Below are 16154 nucleotides of genomic sequence, written 5' to 3'. Positions count from 1 at the left end.
GCCCGGCGCGGCCGGCAGGTGGCGCCGTTGTGCCGCGCTGAGCCGCCCCCAGCGGCCGCGGGGAGCGGGGCGGGATGGAGCGGGATGGAGCGGGAATGGCTGGGACGGGATGGGATGGGATGGACCGGGACTGGATGGGACGGACCGAGAATGGCTGGACCGGGATGGGACAGGATGGACTGGGGCACAGCTCGACCGGGACGGGCTGAACTGGGACAGGACAGGCTGAACCAGGATGGGATGGACTGGGACGGGACGGGATGGACCAGGAATGGCTGAAGCAGGACGGGATGAACCGGGGCAGGACAGGATGGACTGGGACAGGACAGGATGGACCAGGAATGGTTGAACTGGGACGGGCTGAACCGGGACAGGACGGGCTGAACTGGGACAGGATGGACTGGGACGGGAGAGGATGGACCAGGAGTAGCTGAACTGGGACGGGCTGAACTGGGAACGGCTGAACTGGGAACGGCTGAACCAGGACAGGCTGAACCGGGACATACTGGAACTGGGCCAGGTCACAGCCCATCCAGGGCACAGCTGAACTGGGAAGGGATACAGGCAATCCAGGACACAGCCGTACCGGGAGAAGGCACAGCCAAACCGGGCATGGCCAGTTCCCAGGCCTCCCCCAGCAACTCTGGGCTCACCCTGTGTCTGGACCAGGAGGACCCTGGGCTGTGCCTGCCCCAGAACTGCCTGCCTCCATCCCTGGACACATCCTGCGGTCCCCCTCTCTTTGGGGGACACCTCCGAAATGGCAGGGTGGGGGCACTCACTGCTGCACCTGGAATAAAGGCGATCAAACGCCCGCGGCTCTGGGGCCTGGTGCTGAGGGATGCTGAGGTCAGGAGCAGGCATGCAACGGCACGGCACGGCATGGCACAGCCTGGAGGCCTGACACCTGTGAGAGCGGGTGGCTGCGGGCGGCTGCGGGCACACAGGACAGGGATGGATGCTGTGTTGGGGATGATGCTCTGTGAGGGCACAGATGCTTTGCTGGGGGATGGAGGGTTTGTGAGGGGATGGATGCTGTGCTGCAGGATGGATACTGAGCTGGGGATGGATGCTCTGCCAGACCACACTGGCATGCAGCTGAAGTCAGGGTCAGCTGTGGGAGTGCATGCAGTCCCGCCACACTGGGATGCTGTCATTTCTGCAAACGCCACGTCTTCACCCTATGTGCAGGCTGGAAAAACCGCCTTGAGCATCCCCCAGGCATCTTGGCATCCCTCTGAGTCGGCAACCTCGGTCCAGGGAGGGGAAAGGCCACTGACTCACCCCACCACGCTGTGAGTCAGCAGCAGGACTGGGACAGGAACCGTGGCCAGACACTTCTGTCCTCGCTCTGCCCCCTCAGCCACGCTCCTCCCCGGATGGATCCTGCCTTCCTAGGGCAGAAGGGGGCAGGGGATAGGGTTTGGGAGGAGGGCATGGCCCCCCTGGGCAGCAGCTCTGCAGGGCAGCATGCACGGCCAGATCTGGCAGTGCTGCCCACTAGACAGGGCACGCTTTGCCGCTGCCTGCCAGCACGGCGTTTCCGCAGGAGCCACAGGGGAGGAAGGGCAGGGTGGGCTGGGGGCTGCTCTGCCGGAGCCTCCCTCCGGCCCCTTCCCTCACGAAGGCGAGGGAAGGGGCCGGAGGGAGACTCCGGCGCAGCAGAGCTGCATGTGCCGCATCAAAGCCGCTCTCCGCCAGGAGGAAGCCCTGCAAGCGTTCACGGAGAGAGCAGCCCTGGCCCACGGCTCCCTGATGGGCCATAAATTTCTCTGAAGAATTGTGGCGTGCTAAAAAGTTTCCTCTTATTAGAGAGTGGGGGCAGGGGGAAAGGGAGGAGGTGGCAGCTCCTGCAGCAGCGTCAACATCACCAGGGTGCCCTCAAGTAGGTGCCCTGTGGCAGGGACTAGTTTTTGCCCAGGCCCTGGGCTGTGCCCACAGTGTTGGGCATCTCCCGTGGGCTCTGCTCACCTCCCTCTCCCTGGGTTTGTGTCGCTTATGAAGGGAGCTGGGTGTGAGACAGCTCAGCAGAGCTGCGATCCCACAAGCGGGGATGAGCCGAGGCTGCTGGATTCCGCAACCCCCTCTCCCTGCACCCTGCAGGGGCTTCTTCAAGCTGGGAGACCCACTGTAGGATCCACTCTTCCAGCTTCCCATCCCCTGCAAACAGTGCCAGGACATCTGTGCCAGCACCGCAGGTGCCCTGTCACACTGCTCCCAGGGCTTGGTGGCACCGGCTAGGAGCCAGGACCAGCCACTGTGTCCAAGGGGCTGTGTAAGCATCTCCAGGGCTGACCAGCACATCCCGGCACATCCCCAGGGCTGGCACGGTGTGGGCAGCGTGAGCTGACCCCCAGCCAGTGCTGCCAGTGCCGCAACGCCCCGGCTGGCACAGGAGAGGGTCTCGTCAGAGCCAGCGATCTCTGCATCGGCTCTGTCCGTCTGTCCCTCCATCCCTCCACCTGTCCCCTTTCCCTCTGCCTGACCCGCGGGGTCTCTGGTGTCGCCGGCTGACAGCCGATCCAGGCTGCCTCCAATCCATTCGTTCCAGGGCAGGAACAAAGGCGCTTTGTGGGCTCCCCCCGGCCCAGGCTGGGTGGGGGGGGTCCCGTCTCCGGAACTGGGACAGACTTCCCCGTGCGACAGGCGTGTAATGCCTTCCAGACCAGCGGCCCCGGCCCGCAGGTACAGGCCGGCGGGTGGAGGGGGCCTGGGGCTCCCCACATTGCCTGGGGACCCACCGGGACACCCTGCCACAGCCCTGGCCCCGGGGGGGTCAGGCAGGGACGTCTCCCAGGACAGGGGCAGCTCTCACGGGGAAACGCTCCTGTTGCCTAAAAGGTTTCACAACACCCGGTCCCTTTGAGCCCATTTTGCTGCTCCTCTCCACCCAGGGGAGTCTCCAGGGGCTCCCAGGTTTGCCAGCCCCAGTCTCCCTGTGTTGGCAAGCAGGGACAACTGCCCCTTGGATGAGACCCTGTCCCAGCGGGAAGCAGCTGGACTCAGATGCTACATGCACCTGGCTGGCCAGGGCAGAGCTCCCTGAGCTTGCCTGCGACGGGGCACCTCCGCAGGACTGCAGCCTCACTGGCCTGAACTGCCCCAAAATTGGGGAGTTGTGGGCAGAGGGGCCAGTCCTGGACATCCTCCTGCGCCAGGGGGCTGGGTGGGGGGCCGCGGGCAAGTGGGGCCAGGCAGCGTCCTCGGGGGTCTCGGTGGGATGGGATGGGATGGGATACGATGGGTTGGGGTGGAATGGGATGGGTCGGGTCAGTCCGGTGCTGCTTCGCCAGGGCTCAGCAGGGTCAGGCCCAGCGTCCTGGCGGCCACATGTGCCGGCGTTGCCGCAGGTCTGGAAACCATTTGCCTCGCCGGCAGCGGTGTTTTCCCAGCAGGGCCAGAGCGGCCCCGCGGGGCTGGGGGCAGCCCTGGCCCCCTGGCCCATCTGCTCCCTGTTTATTTTCTTACACTTAAGTATCACCTCACAGATAAACACTCCCCAGAGCGGGGGGGGCAGGGGGCATTTCCCCGCCAGCGGAGGCAGGACCCAGCCTTTGGGGTGCGCAGCACCCCGACCCCAGCGATGCCCACCCACTGGCCACCCTGCAGCTGGGGGGTACCTGGCAGGTTGGGCTGGGGTCACGGCTGTGACCCCAAGCTCGGGCCATGTCCCCTCTGTGCCACGTGTCCCGTGCAGGGTCCCATCCGCCCCTTGCCCACCATGCACGCCTGAGCCACCACCCGGTGCTGCCCACTCCATGCCCAGGGCTGTGTGGCACAGCACCGCTCTGCCGGGACGGCAGCCCTCGGCCCGGCGGCCGGTTTGTTTGGCCGGATCAGCTGGGAGAGCCGTGATGCCAAACACAACCACGTCCTGGCACTCGCTCAAGTCGGCCGCGCGGCACAGAGACCGGCAGGAGGTTTGCAACGCCGCGGCCCCCGGCTGCGCCTTGTGCTGCTCGGCTGACTCAGACCCAAGGCGCTCGGTGTCAGGGGGGCCGGGGGGGGTCCGGGCACGGGGACGCACGTCCTGTCCCACACGCCTGCGGGGCAGCACAGGAAAACCCGGCTGCTGCCGCGCGTCCTCCCACCCCAGCAGCAGCAGCATCCGCAGGCAGCTGGCGGCTGGACAGGCAGGGAGCCGGCAGCATTCACTGCTTCCCGTGGCTCCCGTTGCTCTCCTGGCCAGGACTGCCAGCTCCTTCTGTCCGTCCATCCTCCCGTGTGCAGGACCTGGAGGGGCAGAGGTCACATACACACACACACACACACGTGTGCCAACCTGGGAAGCTCTCTGCTGCAGGAGGGGGTGGCAGTCAGGGTGTACGTGGCACCCTGCACACACAGACCTGCTGCGTGCACCAGCACACACGTGCGTGAACATGCATGCACAGGCACATACAGACACACGTGTGCAACTGCGTACACACACCCATACTCACATTACTCGTGCACACACGTGCATGGATATACACATCCATGCACACGTGCCCATACATGCATGGATGCACATAAATTTGTAGAGCTGCACATCCATGCACATGCGTGCACACGCACGCGCTGCCCCTCAACCCACACCGAGCCCTCTCTGCAGCTCCTTCCCTGCCCATGTCCTGACGTGTGCCATCCTCCACCACAGCAGCACAGGCCACCAGCACCTCAAGTGTGGCCATGCCCCCCCAGAAACGCCCCAGGGCTGCTCGGCTGGGCCCCAGGACCAGGTTCTCCCCCCCCCAGCCTGTCCCTGTCAGCTGGTGGCCATGTGTGGGGCGGCCACAGCTGAGTACACAGCCCCTGCCATCCGTCTTGCCGCCTGTCAGGGTCCGGGGCTGCTGCGGCCCCCCCCAGCCACAGCCCAGCGGGATGCCGGGGTGAAAGCGGGGCGAGAACGGGGGTTCCCCTCTCCATGCAGCCACCTGCCTGCTCCCTGCCTGCTGTGCCAAGGGCTTGCCCAGCCCCAGCTCTGCCCCAGGCACCGCTTGCACATGCCCCTCTAAAGGGGTAGAAACAGCCCCCGGTCAGTGCCCGGGCCAGGAGAGGGTCGGGGTCCCTCATGGGGACCTATGCATGGTGAGGGACGGCGAGGAACGGAGCTGGCGAGGGACACGTCCCCATGGCAGTGCAGACACCCGGCGCAGCCCTGCGTGCCCCCAGCCCCAGCAGGACCTCCGACCCCCGGCATGGCTCTCTCCCCCCCACTGCGTGATTTACGGGCTCTGCGTAGGCAGACAAATGGTGAAAGAAAACAGGGCAGGGGGGTCCTGCTGGCGAGGGGCTGCCTGCGCCCCACGGAGGAGAGAGGGGCCGTTTGCTCACAGCCAGCAGGACGGGTGGGCAGCAAACCAGTGCCAGTGCTGGTGCTAGGCAGCACAGCCCTCCCTGCCATGGTCCCAGCAGCGACAAGCCCTGGCACATACTGGGAGAGCCCGAGGGGGGGACCCACCAGCCCATGGCTGCGGGGCTTTGGCCGTGGGGCATAATGGGACCTGATGCCACCCTGTCCCATAGGCGCCAGGCCCCATCATCAACCACCTCGCTCTGGGATTTGCAACGTGCCCACTGCATCCCGTGGCCACCATCCCAGCCCCTGGCAAGCCCCTGAGCTGGCTTTTTTTGCCTCATTAACTGGACATTTCCCCCGGCATCCCACTCCAGCTGCGGGGCTGCCGGCCAAATGGGGACTGTAGCTGGCACGGGCTGGCACCGTGGCCACCGCCAGGTCCTGGGGCCACATCCCCAGCAGCCCTGGGGTCACCCTCCAGGACCCGAGTCCTGCCCTCCATTTGCCTTTGCTGCTTGACCTGCTGTCCCCAGAGCATCGCCGAGCTGCCGACCTCTGCTCAGGCACGGGCTGGGGAGGAAGGCAGGCAGGAAGCCTCCTGCCTGCTTGGCTCAGCTGGCCACCCCCCTGCCTGCTCTCGGGGGTGCTGGGCTTGGGGCCAGGGGGGGTCAAGGACCCGCACAGACCTCCCCAGTGAGAAGGAGCAGGGCATGGCCATCGCCTGTGGTGTTGGATGCCCAGGAAGGACCGGGAGCTGACCATGGGCTTGGGGTGCCCCCCCAGCCCTCCCCGGGACACCGGCAGATCCCACTGCTGCCAGCTCAGCTCTCCCCTCGCAGGAAAAGACTCCGTGTTTCCACTGCCGGCGCACACCTTCCTCCCGGGTGGGAGGAAACGCTCCTGGCTGGCTGGCAGTGCTGCCTGTGATGCTGCCCATGTCCCCCTGCCCATGTCCCCCTGTCCCCTCCCGTGGAGGGCAGGCGAGGTGCCAGACCCTGGGGACAGAGGGGTGCAGAGCATCCCCGTGGGGCTGCCTGCCCTCACCGCTCCCTGCCCACCCCGGGCATCGTCCCGGGCACAGACCCCATCCCAGTGAGACACAGCGGGGTGTCAGGAGCGGCGTGTCCCCCACTGGCATCCCCTCTGATAAACACCCCAGGGACTGCACCGGTGTCACCCGCACCCGGGTACCTGCCCCATCCCGGTTCCCACGCCCCATGTTCGCCCTGTGCCGTCCTGCGTGGGACCCAGGGCTGGCAGAGGACAGCCGGGCAGGGGCAGGGGACACGCCGTCCGTGGGCTGGCACTGCCCGGTGGCATCGTTCCACGGGCGTCAGAGGACGAGGGCTGCGGCATAGGGAGCGTTCGCCGTGCAGCGGCCCTGGCGCTGTCCGTGGCACTGCCAGGGGTCTGGTACCGCCACGGACACGACCTGGAGCTCGGCCACGGGTGCAAGGTGCCTGCGGCCAGGCCGGCGTGCCGGAGCAGGGCCAGGCCCGTGGCCGGAGCCAGCTCTGGCTCCCGCGGGCTGGGGCGAGGACGCTGGACGCTGGACGCTGGCCGGCGGCTCGGGGGGCCGGCTGGGGGTGGGCTCCGGCGCCAGCCCCTCCCCGGCCGTATAAATCCCGATTCCCCCCGCAGACAGTCGTCCCAGCCCCGCTCGGCCGCCGGAGCGGAGCAGCAACGGGAAGGCGTCCGGAGCCGGCCGTCGCAGCCGTGCCGGCGGGGGGAAGGCTCCCCGCAGCCCGGGGGGTCCCCCCAACAGGGCCGGGGGCACGGGCGGGCACCCCGCCATGGCCTTCACCATGCTGCGCCCCGTGGCTGCCCGCGTGCTCTACCCCGACCTCAGCATCCTCTCGGAGGACGAGGAGAACCGGAGCGAGAGCGACACGTCGGACCAGTCGTTCGGCTGCTGTGAGGGCACCGAGGCTCGCCGCAAGCTGCCGCGGAAACCGGGGCCGATGGTGATGGTGAAGCAGAGGCAGGCGGCCAACGCGCGGGAGCGGGACCGGACCCAGAGCGTCAACACGGCCTTCACCGCCCTGCGGACCCTCATCCCCACCGAGCCGGTGGATCGGAAGCTGTCCAAGATCGAGACCCTCCGCCTGGCCTCCAGCTACATCTCCCACCTGGCCAACGTGCTGCTGCTGGGCGAGGGCTGCGAGGACGGGCAGCCCTGCTTCAGTGCCATCTACGGGGCCAAGGGCGACCTGGACAGCAAGCAACCCCGCAGCATCTGCACCTTCTGCCTCAGCAACCAGCGGAAAGGGGTGAGCGGGGGCGGTGGGACGGGGTTCCCCGGGGCTGAGCGGGGCGGTAGGCTCGGCACATCCCCGTGGGATGGGGGGGGAGCAGCAGCCCCTGCCCGGGCTGAGCGGGGCAGTAGGCTCGGCACGTCTCGGCGAGAACCGCAGGCTCTGGCTCCAGCCCCCACCAGAAGATTTGGCTGCTCCCGGCCAAATCCTGCTCGTAGCCGCACGCCCACAGCTCCCGCTCGCGTCAGAGGGCCGGGCTGTTCCCCCACGTCCATCCGGGCTGGAAGGTCTCGAGGGGTTAAACAGTCACCCCAGTGCTGGGGGCACTTGGCTGCCCTGGGGGCGGAATTCAGAGCTGGAAAGCTGAGCCCTGTCCCTGTCCCCAACCCTGCCAGCCCCCCGTCCCTGGGGCACTGCAGCAGGGCTGCTCCAGGCAGCACCCTGATATGATGGAGACAGTCAGGGCACAGCAGACACCCCACACGGGGGGGGCCAGGCAGGGCTCCCCATCCCACGGCCCCACTCAGGATCTGCTGGTTGTGCCGGCATGGCTCCCACCAAAGGTGGGGGGCTGAGCTGGGCACCCCTGTCCTGCCCTGCCTGCCTGGCTGACCCCCCTCCCAGCACCCTGCAGGCTCGGGGGGCACCTTTCCTATGGTGAGCCCATCCTGCTGCCCATGCCAGGGTCCTGGGTGCCTCTGCCTCAGGATGGGCCTGGCGGGGTGCTGGGTGCAGGCTGCAGGGCTGGCAGTTTCCCAGCCCCATGGGCACCCCCAGGCAGGGCCGTGGACAGGGGCTGCCGGACCTGCCACTATCACCACAAGACCCCCAAGCTGTCCCATGTGCGACCCCGAGCAGCGCAGCCATGGGGCACACTCCAGCCCTCGGGGCTCTTTGGTTTCTGCTGCTCCATTTGTAATTTAATTGCTCCTCCTTTTCCCGTTCGCCCCACCCCCCCAAACCTTGCTGGCTGGACTCTGCAGCCTCCCCAGCCCTCCCTGGGGGACCCCCAGCCCAGGTCCTTGGCAGAGCTGCCCCCAGCTGGGACCCCCTGGCTGGGGCTGAACTGTTTTCCGGGGCTGCGGCCAGGGCCGGGGGGGGGGGGGCTGGCACCGTGCTGGATCCCCCAGAGCACCCCGAGGAGGCACCAGGACCTCCTGTGGCACCTGGGACCCTGGGGGCAACAGCAGGAGCTGGGCTGGGACCCAGCTCTGCACCTCCTGGCTCTGGGGCTGGGCTGTAAAGGGGCTCTACTGGGCTGTACTGGGCTGGAAATGGGCTGTACTGGGCCATGTTGGGCTGTGCTAGGCTGGAAATGGGTTGGGCTGGGCTGGAAATTGGCCGGGCTGGAAATGGGCTGTCCTGGGCTCTGCTGAGCTGTGGTGGGTTATACTGGGCTGTTCTGGGCTAGATCTGGGCCATGCTGGTCTGTGTTGGTTATACTGGGTGGTGCTGCGCTGGGAGGTGGGGCTGAGTCTCCTCATCCCCAGCGGGGCCGTGGGTCTGTCCAGGGCTGTGGGTCTGTCCAGGGCTGTGGGTCTGTCCTGGAGCAGCACCAGCCCTGCCCACGGGTCTGAGCATGGTGGCACTGAGCAGCCACAGGGGCTGTGTCCCTGTAGGGTGATGGGACCATGGGCGACACCCCCCCCCAGCAGCCACCCCACAGCCACCTACCCAGCCACTCACCAAGCACGGCCCCGTCTGTCTGTCCATCCCAGGCAGCATTGAGACGCCCCAGGACTGTAGCACCAGCCGTTTCAGAGCAACTCCTCCGTGCAAAGCCGGCATGGGGTGGCAGTGGCCAGGAGCGGGGCACCCCCACCCAGCTTCGACACCCCCCCAGCGCCTGCAGCTCTCCCCTCCCTCTCTCTGCAGGGCGGCCGGAGGGACCTTGGGGGCAACTGCCTGAAGGTGCGGGGAGTGACCCCCCTGCGAGTATCACGGAGATGAGCCGGGGTCCGGCAGCACCCGCCTGAGACAGCGGCAGAGTCGGCCGGAGCCCGCGCACGCCAGCCCCAGAGACTGGAGCGGGGAGGGAGGGAGCTGCCCGCCCGAGGCGGCGGCAACCGAGACCCGGGCCGCGGGCTGGGACCGCACCGACACCGGCCCCGGAGCCGGCAGCGGGGTGGGAGGACGCTCCCGTGGCCAAGGCTGCCCACGCAGGGCAGGGCCGGGGAGGGGGGTCCCTGCGCCCCGGGGCTGGACTGGAAGGGGCCCGCGTGCGGCCGGCGTCGAGGCGCTCTGGGGGGGGACGGTGTCACGGCCCCGCGGGCGCTGGTTGTGCACGTGCAGCCGCTTGGAAAATAAACCTTATTTTTCTGATGGGCCGGTGCCTGCCTGCCACCCCGGCGTGGGGCGAGGTGGGGGGCACGTGGGGTCCCCGAGACGGCCCCGGCCCTGCGCCTGCCGCTGCTCTGTGCCGCTGGAGCCAGCGCGACCATCCCAGCTCTCCCCATGGGTGCACTCGTGGGCTCCACGTGGGGCGAGACGTGCTGTCCCCACATCCCCAGGTCCTGCTGACAGCTTTGGCCCCACAAGGGCTACAGGATCCCCAACGCGGTCGACGCCGTGCCACACCACGGGATGGGGACGGCGCTGCCAGCCCTGTGACGCAGCCATGAGCGCCTGGGCGGTGGGTCATTGTTGGCGTTGCTGCTTTTGTGCCTTCCCCTCCGCCTGGTCCACCACGACTGCCACCATCGCCGTGACTGCCTCCATCACCACAGCTGCCACCAATACCATGCCTGCCACCAGCACCGTGACTGTCCCCACCGCCGTGACTGCCACCGCCGCCGTGACTGCCACCACCACCACGATGGCCGCTCACCGCCGTGCACGGCAGGACTGCGAGCAGCAGCACCTGCACGGGGTCAGGTGGGGACACGGGGGGGGTTTCCCAGGCCGGGGTCCCCCACGGGACCCTGCTCAAGGGGGCCACGCTGGGCTGGGCGGCAGGGAGCGCCGAGCCTGGGAAAGGTGCCGTGCCGGGGCCTGCAGCTCCCAGGGGCCGGCACGTCCCGCGGAACAGAGGCAGCTGCGGATGGGGCAGCCGGGGGCTCCTGGGGCGGCCCCCCGAGGGCTGCGGGGCCGGACCTGCACCATCTCCCCGGGGTGCTGGAGCCAGCGGGGAGCAAGGGGAACAGCCTGGGGGTCCCGCAGGAGCATCCCCCAGCCTGCCCCGGGGAAGGGGTGAAGGCGGGAGCCCACCGGCACCTTTCGGCCCCCCGCTCGCTCGAGGCGAGCCTGCCCCGGGCTCCCTCCCCCCCCGGGTTTGATTTATGGAGCTGACAGCGCAGCGCAGCTGTGAGAGCTGGTCCCAGGCAGGGACCGGGGTGGGTGGGAGAGGTTTGTTCTCAGCGTGGCTAATGTGTCCCAGACCCCAATAAACAGCCGTGAGATTCTCCAAACAGCCCAGGACACAGAATCCCTGCCCCTGGGTTTATCGGGGGGCAGGGGCAGCGGCGGGGAGGGGGGCTGCGCTCTGCAAACAGCCCAACCCGCACATGAAAGGGGACCGTCCCCTTGAAGCGGCGGCTCCAGAGCCCCCGGGGGGGCCAGCGAGGGCTGGTGGTCCCGGTGCTGGGGGCACAGCAGGTCCCAGCACTGAGTGCACGGGTCCCAGTGTGTCCTAACCGCCAGGTCGTGGGTCCCAATGTGTCCCAGGGCTGAGCACGAGTGTCCCAGTATATCCCAGTGCCAGCGACTAGAGCCCCAGCAAGCTCCAATGCAAAGGCCATGGGTCCCAGTGCAGGAGCTGTGCACCCAGTATGTGCCAGTGCCAGGGACGAGGGCTCCAGCAAGCCCCAATGTAAAGGCCATGGATCCCAGTTTGTCCCAGTGCTGGGGCTGTGGCATCCAGCACATCCCAACGCCAGGGACTAGGGTCCCAGCAAGCTCCAACGTAACAGCCATGGGTCCCAGTATGTCCTAGCACAAGAGCTGTGCACCCAGTAACTCCCAGTGGCGGGTTTGTGGATTCCAGCACGTCCCAGTGCTGGGGCTGTGGATCCCACCGTGTCCCAGCACTGGGACCATGGGTCCCAGCACATCCCAGTGCCAAGCCCACGGGTCCCAGCATGTGCCGGTGCCAAGTCCACGGGTCCCAGTACATTCCAGCCCCTCCCAGCACCACGAGAGGGAAACGGTGACTCAGAGGCGCCGGAGCCTGCCGGGCTGGTGGGAGCCAGGCGCCCCTTTGCCCCGTGCGGGGCGAGTGCCGCAGCCACCGCAGCCGATTGCCCGTGGATGCTGCCGGCTCCCCGGCAGCATTGGCCCTGCACCGAGCCCAGCCACGCCGCCTTTCTCTTGCTCCCCTCCCATCCTCTCCCTTTCCTGCGCGCGGACACCCTTGGAAAGGCTCTTGGCCGCTTTCTCTGAGACAGGAAGGTGTCCCCGAGTCTCAGGAAGGAAAAACACTCAGTGCTGAACCCACAAAGACCGTCTCCGAGGGGCCGGGGCTGGAGAGGCTCCAGGCCTGACATCACCTGGGAACTGGAACCAGAACCGCAGCTGCACTCCGTGCCTGGTATTTTTTTCTTTAACTTGTGTTTTTAAACTTTCTTTTTATAGATTTTTTTTTTTTGTTTCCCCTTTCCCTTCTCCATTCCCCTCCCAAATATTTCAGCCTCTCCGCAGTTTAACCTTGCTGGGCCAGCGAGGCTGGAATGCAGCAGGGCTGCACCCGCGGCTGGAGCCCGGTGGTGCCGAGAGTTGCCACGCTGATGGGATGGCCGAGGCCGGGTCTGGCCGGGCAGGAGCTGCCAGAGCCGCGGGCAGGCGGGCAGGAGGCTCAGGCAGGGGTCGGTCCCTGGTGACGGGGAGGCCAGGACCCCACAGCCCCTGGCACTGCTGTGCACCAGGGCCGGTGGAAAGGGACTCGTGGGGACCCAGGAGGGTCCATCTGGCGATGGGGGCATGGGAGGATGGAGGGCAGAGAGGTCTGGCAGAGCCTGCGGTCAGTGGGCAGCACTGCTCTCCCAACACACAGCCCATGGGATGGGGCAGCGGAGTCAAGCTCTGAGCCTGAGTCTGTGCCAGCAGAGCAAGCGGAGCCAGCCGGGGATGGGGGACATGAAGACAGATTTCAGGCCCAGAATCCATCCCTCCTCTTGCCTTGTCCTTTGACAACACCTTTGGGTGCTGTCTGGCCCTCCCCAGGCTCCTCCCAGAGCAGCGGCTCAGGACAAAGACCCCAACGTGTCCTGCACCGGCACTGGAGCAAAGCTCAGCTGCTCACTGCCCGAGGAATCCTCCCTCTTGCAGTGACCGCAGCAATCAACTGAGCATCACAGGTCACCCCCGGCCCTGTTGGACCTGGGGGCAAAGGACTGTGAAGCCACCCCCAAGGTCTAGATGGAAGCGGGTGGGCACAGGGGGACACGGGGACAGGGCTCTGCTGCCCAGGGCAGGGTGGAGGGAAGGACCAGGGAGGGATGAGTAGCCAGGGATGGGATGGGATGGGACGGGACTGGACGGGACGGGATGGGATGGGATGGGGTGGAATGGGATGGGGTGGAATGGGATGGGGTGGAATGGGATGGGAAGACCAGGGGTCGGTGTGATAGCCCCTGGGCTGGAGTGCCGGGCAGTCCCTGCCTCCTCATGCCAGCAGACACAAACCATACTGACCCTGCCAGCACCTTGCCAGGGTCCCTGGGGAAGGAATGGAGCAAAGGGTCTGCTCGAGACCCCCAGGACACCCATCAGCTCCTCACCACCCCACCGGGGCCAGCGGCGGCCCTGCCACCTCACACCATTCCTAAGGCACACACAGCCCGAGTGTCCCGAGGTCCCCCATGTCCCAGGGGCGCAGGGGACACTGGTGCAGGGCTGCCAGCCCCCAGCACCCTTGCTGCCACCACCTCGCCGTGTCCCCCCATGAACCAGACCCCTCGGAGCTGCCCACCCCACCGGGACCCCGTGACGGCCACGGTCCCTGGGGACGTGGGCCTCGCCGGCAGGGACAGGGTGTGAAGCCACAGTGCGGGGTGAACGCCAGGTTAATCTCCCGCTGGAGCTTCCCTCTGCAAACAATAAGACAATGCCCGGCCGGGGACCGCCTGCGTAACCAGCGGTGTGGAGGGGAAGTTGTAATATTTGGATTTAGCACTCAGTAAATTAAGGAAGAAAAAGGAAAAAGCGCTGGGGGTAATCAGAGCGGGGCTGGCCCCGTGCCCTGCCCCACTGCCAGGAGCCCCCAGGGGCTCAGCCCAGCCTGGGGACGGCTGCTGAGCGGGACCAGCATCCCTGAGGGTCAGTGCGGCCAGGCAGAGCTAGGAGAGGGAGATGTCCCCGAGGGCTGGGCAGGGGACAGGCATGTCCCCACCACGGGGACATGCAGCCCGAAAGGTTGAGGCTCGGGCACTCAGTGGGGCTGCGGGCAGCGCTCGCAGCAAACACGGCATCTCCTGTGACACCAGAAAAGGGATCTGGGCCAGGAGTTTATTTTAATCCAGACCTGCTCACGCTCATGGGAAATAAAATCCTGTTTCTGCAGCTGGGGTGGCCGGGCAGGAGAGGGCCCCGGGGGGACGGTCACCTCCAGCTGACAGAGGTTGGGGTGGCAGGGGGTAACAAATAAGGGGGTTCTCCCTGGGGTGCCTTCCCTGTGTGGGGCCATACCGGGGCTGTGCAGTGCAAGGGGCCCTTCAGAGGGGGTATGGGGTGCCGTGAGCAACGCAGCTCCCAGGAGACATTCAGGATCTGCACTGGGGAAGGGGTGTCTTCGGGGGGGCTGAGCCCTGTCCTGCTGCAGCCCAGCCCCTTCCCCAGCACCAGCCCTGCGGGGGTGCCAGTTCCCCAGGCTCCTGTGCCAGGAGCTCCTGGCAGCACCCGGGGCCCATGCTGCTTGACCGAACACGCACTATCAGTGGAGATGATGGGGGTCTCACTGGGGGCAGGGAAAAGGCCATGCTGTGGGTAGCCCCTGTGGGTGCCCAGCGCAGAGACAGCTCTACTGGGCTGGGCTTAACACCTCCGAAAGGTGGCAGGGGTCCTTCCCACCCTCCGGCAAGCCTGTTCCCCCCTGGGGCAGACCCCTACCTGCCCTGGCCTCACTGGGGTGAGCAGGACAGGGGGGACGCAGGGAGCCCTGGGGTGCTGGTTGAGGGGTGCAGGACTGCACCCCACCCTGCAGGGTCTGAATGGGGGCTTGGGAGGCTCCGTGTCCCCCGTGTGCCCTGGACAGAGGCTCCCCCCCATTTGGGGACCCCAGGGTGGGGGTCTGGTGCAGAGCTGGCAGAAGGGCTGGGACAGGTGGGGGAGAGGTGACCAGCGGGCAGCAGCAGGCAGCAGCAGGCAGCGGCACGGGAAGGCCTTCGGCACGCAGCCGCGCGCCAGGAGCCCATTTCCCCACAACAGGGGCCGTTATCAGCGGCGAATACTCGGAGCAGTCCCAGGGGGAACCTCCAGCCCTTCCCCTCCACCTACCCCACCGCTCTCCCGCTCCGGCCCACGTCAATGCCGCCGCGAAGGTGTCGGAACAATCGCCTGACAAAGAGCTATTTTTAGGGGCCGGGGCTCAGAGCGAGGATACGGCCCGGCCGCTGACAATGGGGGGAAGGGGGCCGGGCTTCCCCCGTGACCACTCGGCAGCAGAAGGACCTGTAAGATTTCCTCGATGACCCAGGCCCGTACAATACAAGGAAAGCACAAGAGGGAGATACCCCCGCCAAGACGAGCTGCTCCTTTACCTAATGGGAGTGACCCGGGGTGAGGGGCTGTGAGATTTGGGCCAGCAGCCTCCCGTGGGGGAGACTCCCACACCAGGAGGGAAGCGGGGTGAAGCGTGGCCATGCTCAGCTTTCCATGAGGCCATGGCGGGGGGGAAGCCTCGGGGTGGGGGTCCAGGCTGGCTCCTGTCTGCTTGTGCCACATATCTAGGTGCTAAAGGGCACGGAGGGCTCCAGAGGGGTGCAGATGCAGCTCAGCACAAACCTCCCACTCCCCTCCGGGCTGGCTCACAGCTCCAAGTAGGCTGCAGCGCTTGGCCAGAGCCCAGCCACGGTGGCAGGGCAGTGAGTGACCAGCCCAGGGCTGCGTGTCCCCAGCCGGTCCCGCTCTGAGGGTGCCGTGAGCCAGGGTGCACTCCTGCCCTGCCCAAGGGGGGGATCGATGCGGTTCCGGAGAAAGCGACAGAGGGGTTGGGCCGCGCCCCGAAGCTTTTCCTCCTCCCTGGGGTCTCCCCCGGCTCAGCTTGCGATAGAAGGGTCTGTGGTTGATCTTCTTTGGCCAACCCTTGGGGGTAAAGCCAATCTCCCGGGCTGTGCGACATTAAATCTGGGCTAAAAAGGTGAAAGGCAGCGAGCGAAGGTCACCGGGCCTGCGAAGAGGTCAGGGCTCGTCCCAGCGCTGCCGCACGACCCTGCCAACACTGCGGGGTGGGGGGGAAGAAAAGCCCCTTCCATCCACCCCGCCACAGCCCCTGCACGGCTCGGGGATCCCTCGCTGCGGGACACCCCGGCGTCCTACCGCCCTGCAGCGTCCCCGGGGCTTCGGCCGCGGGCCCCGGAGGCCGGCGGGTCCGGGCGAAGGGCCGGGGCGGGGGCTGCGGGCCCGTCTCGGCTCCGCAGGTCGCAGTTGCCACCTGGCGGCGGGCCCCGAGCACAGCCCCGCTGAGG

The 16154-nt window shown here is 67.2% G+C and overlaps 1 protein-coding gene across 1 annotated transcript; it reads left to right on the top strand.

The window, feature by feature from the left end:
* Positions 1-6997: 6997 nt before the first annotated feature.
* On the top strand, positions 6998-9856 carry TCF15 (transcription factor 15 (basic helix-loop-helix)). Its single transcript, XM_010569421.1, has 2 exons — positions 6998-7551; positions 9412-9856. The coding sequence occupies exons 1-2, from the start codon at positions 7075-7077 to the stop codon at positions 9484-9486; spliced, it is 552 nt and encodes a 183-aa protein (XP_010567723.1). The 5' UTR covers positions 6998-7074; the 3' UTR covers positions 9487-9856.
* Positions 9857-16154: the final 6298 nt, after the last annotated feature.

This window comes from Haliaeetus leucocephalus, unplaced genomic scaffold, assembly GCF_000737465.1.
Source record: "Haliaeetus leucocephalus isolate CR32 unplaced genomic scaffold, Haliaeetus_leucocephalus-4.0 Scaffold273, whole genome shotgun sequence".
In the NCBI taxonomy this organism is placed as follows: Eukaryota; Metazoa; Chordata; class Aves; order Accipitriformes; family Accipitridae; genus Haliaeetus; species Haliaeetus leucocephalus.
Note: the sequence above shows the minus strand (reverse complement) of the source record. Positions and strands in the feature narration are given on the sequence as shown.

Bases quoted from the DNA above. Each gene is read 5' to 3' on its own strand.
- TCF15 (XM_010569421.1), top strand. From the start codon at position 7,075: ATGGCCTTCACCATGCTGCGCCCCGTGGCTGCCCGCGTGCTCTACCCC. The intron at 7,552-9,411 runs GTGAGCGGGGGC...CTCTCTCTGCAG, and splicing joins TCAGCAACCAGCGGAAAGGG to GGCGGCCGGAGGGACCTTGG.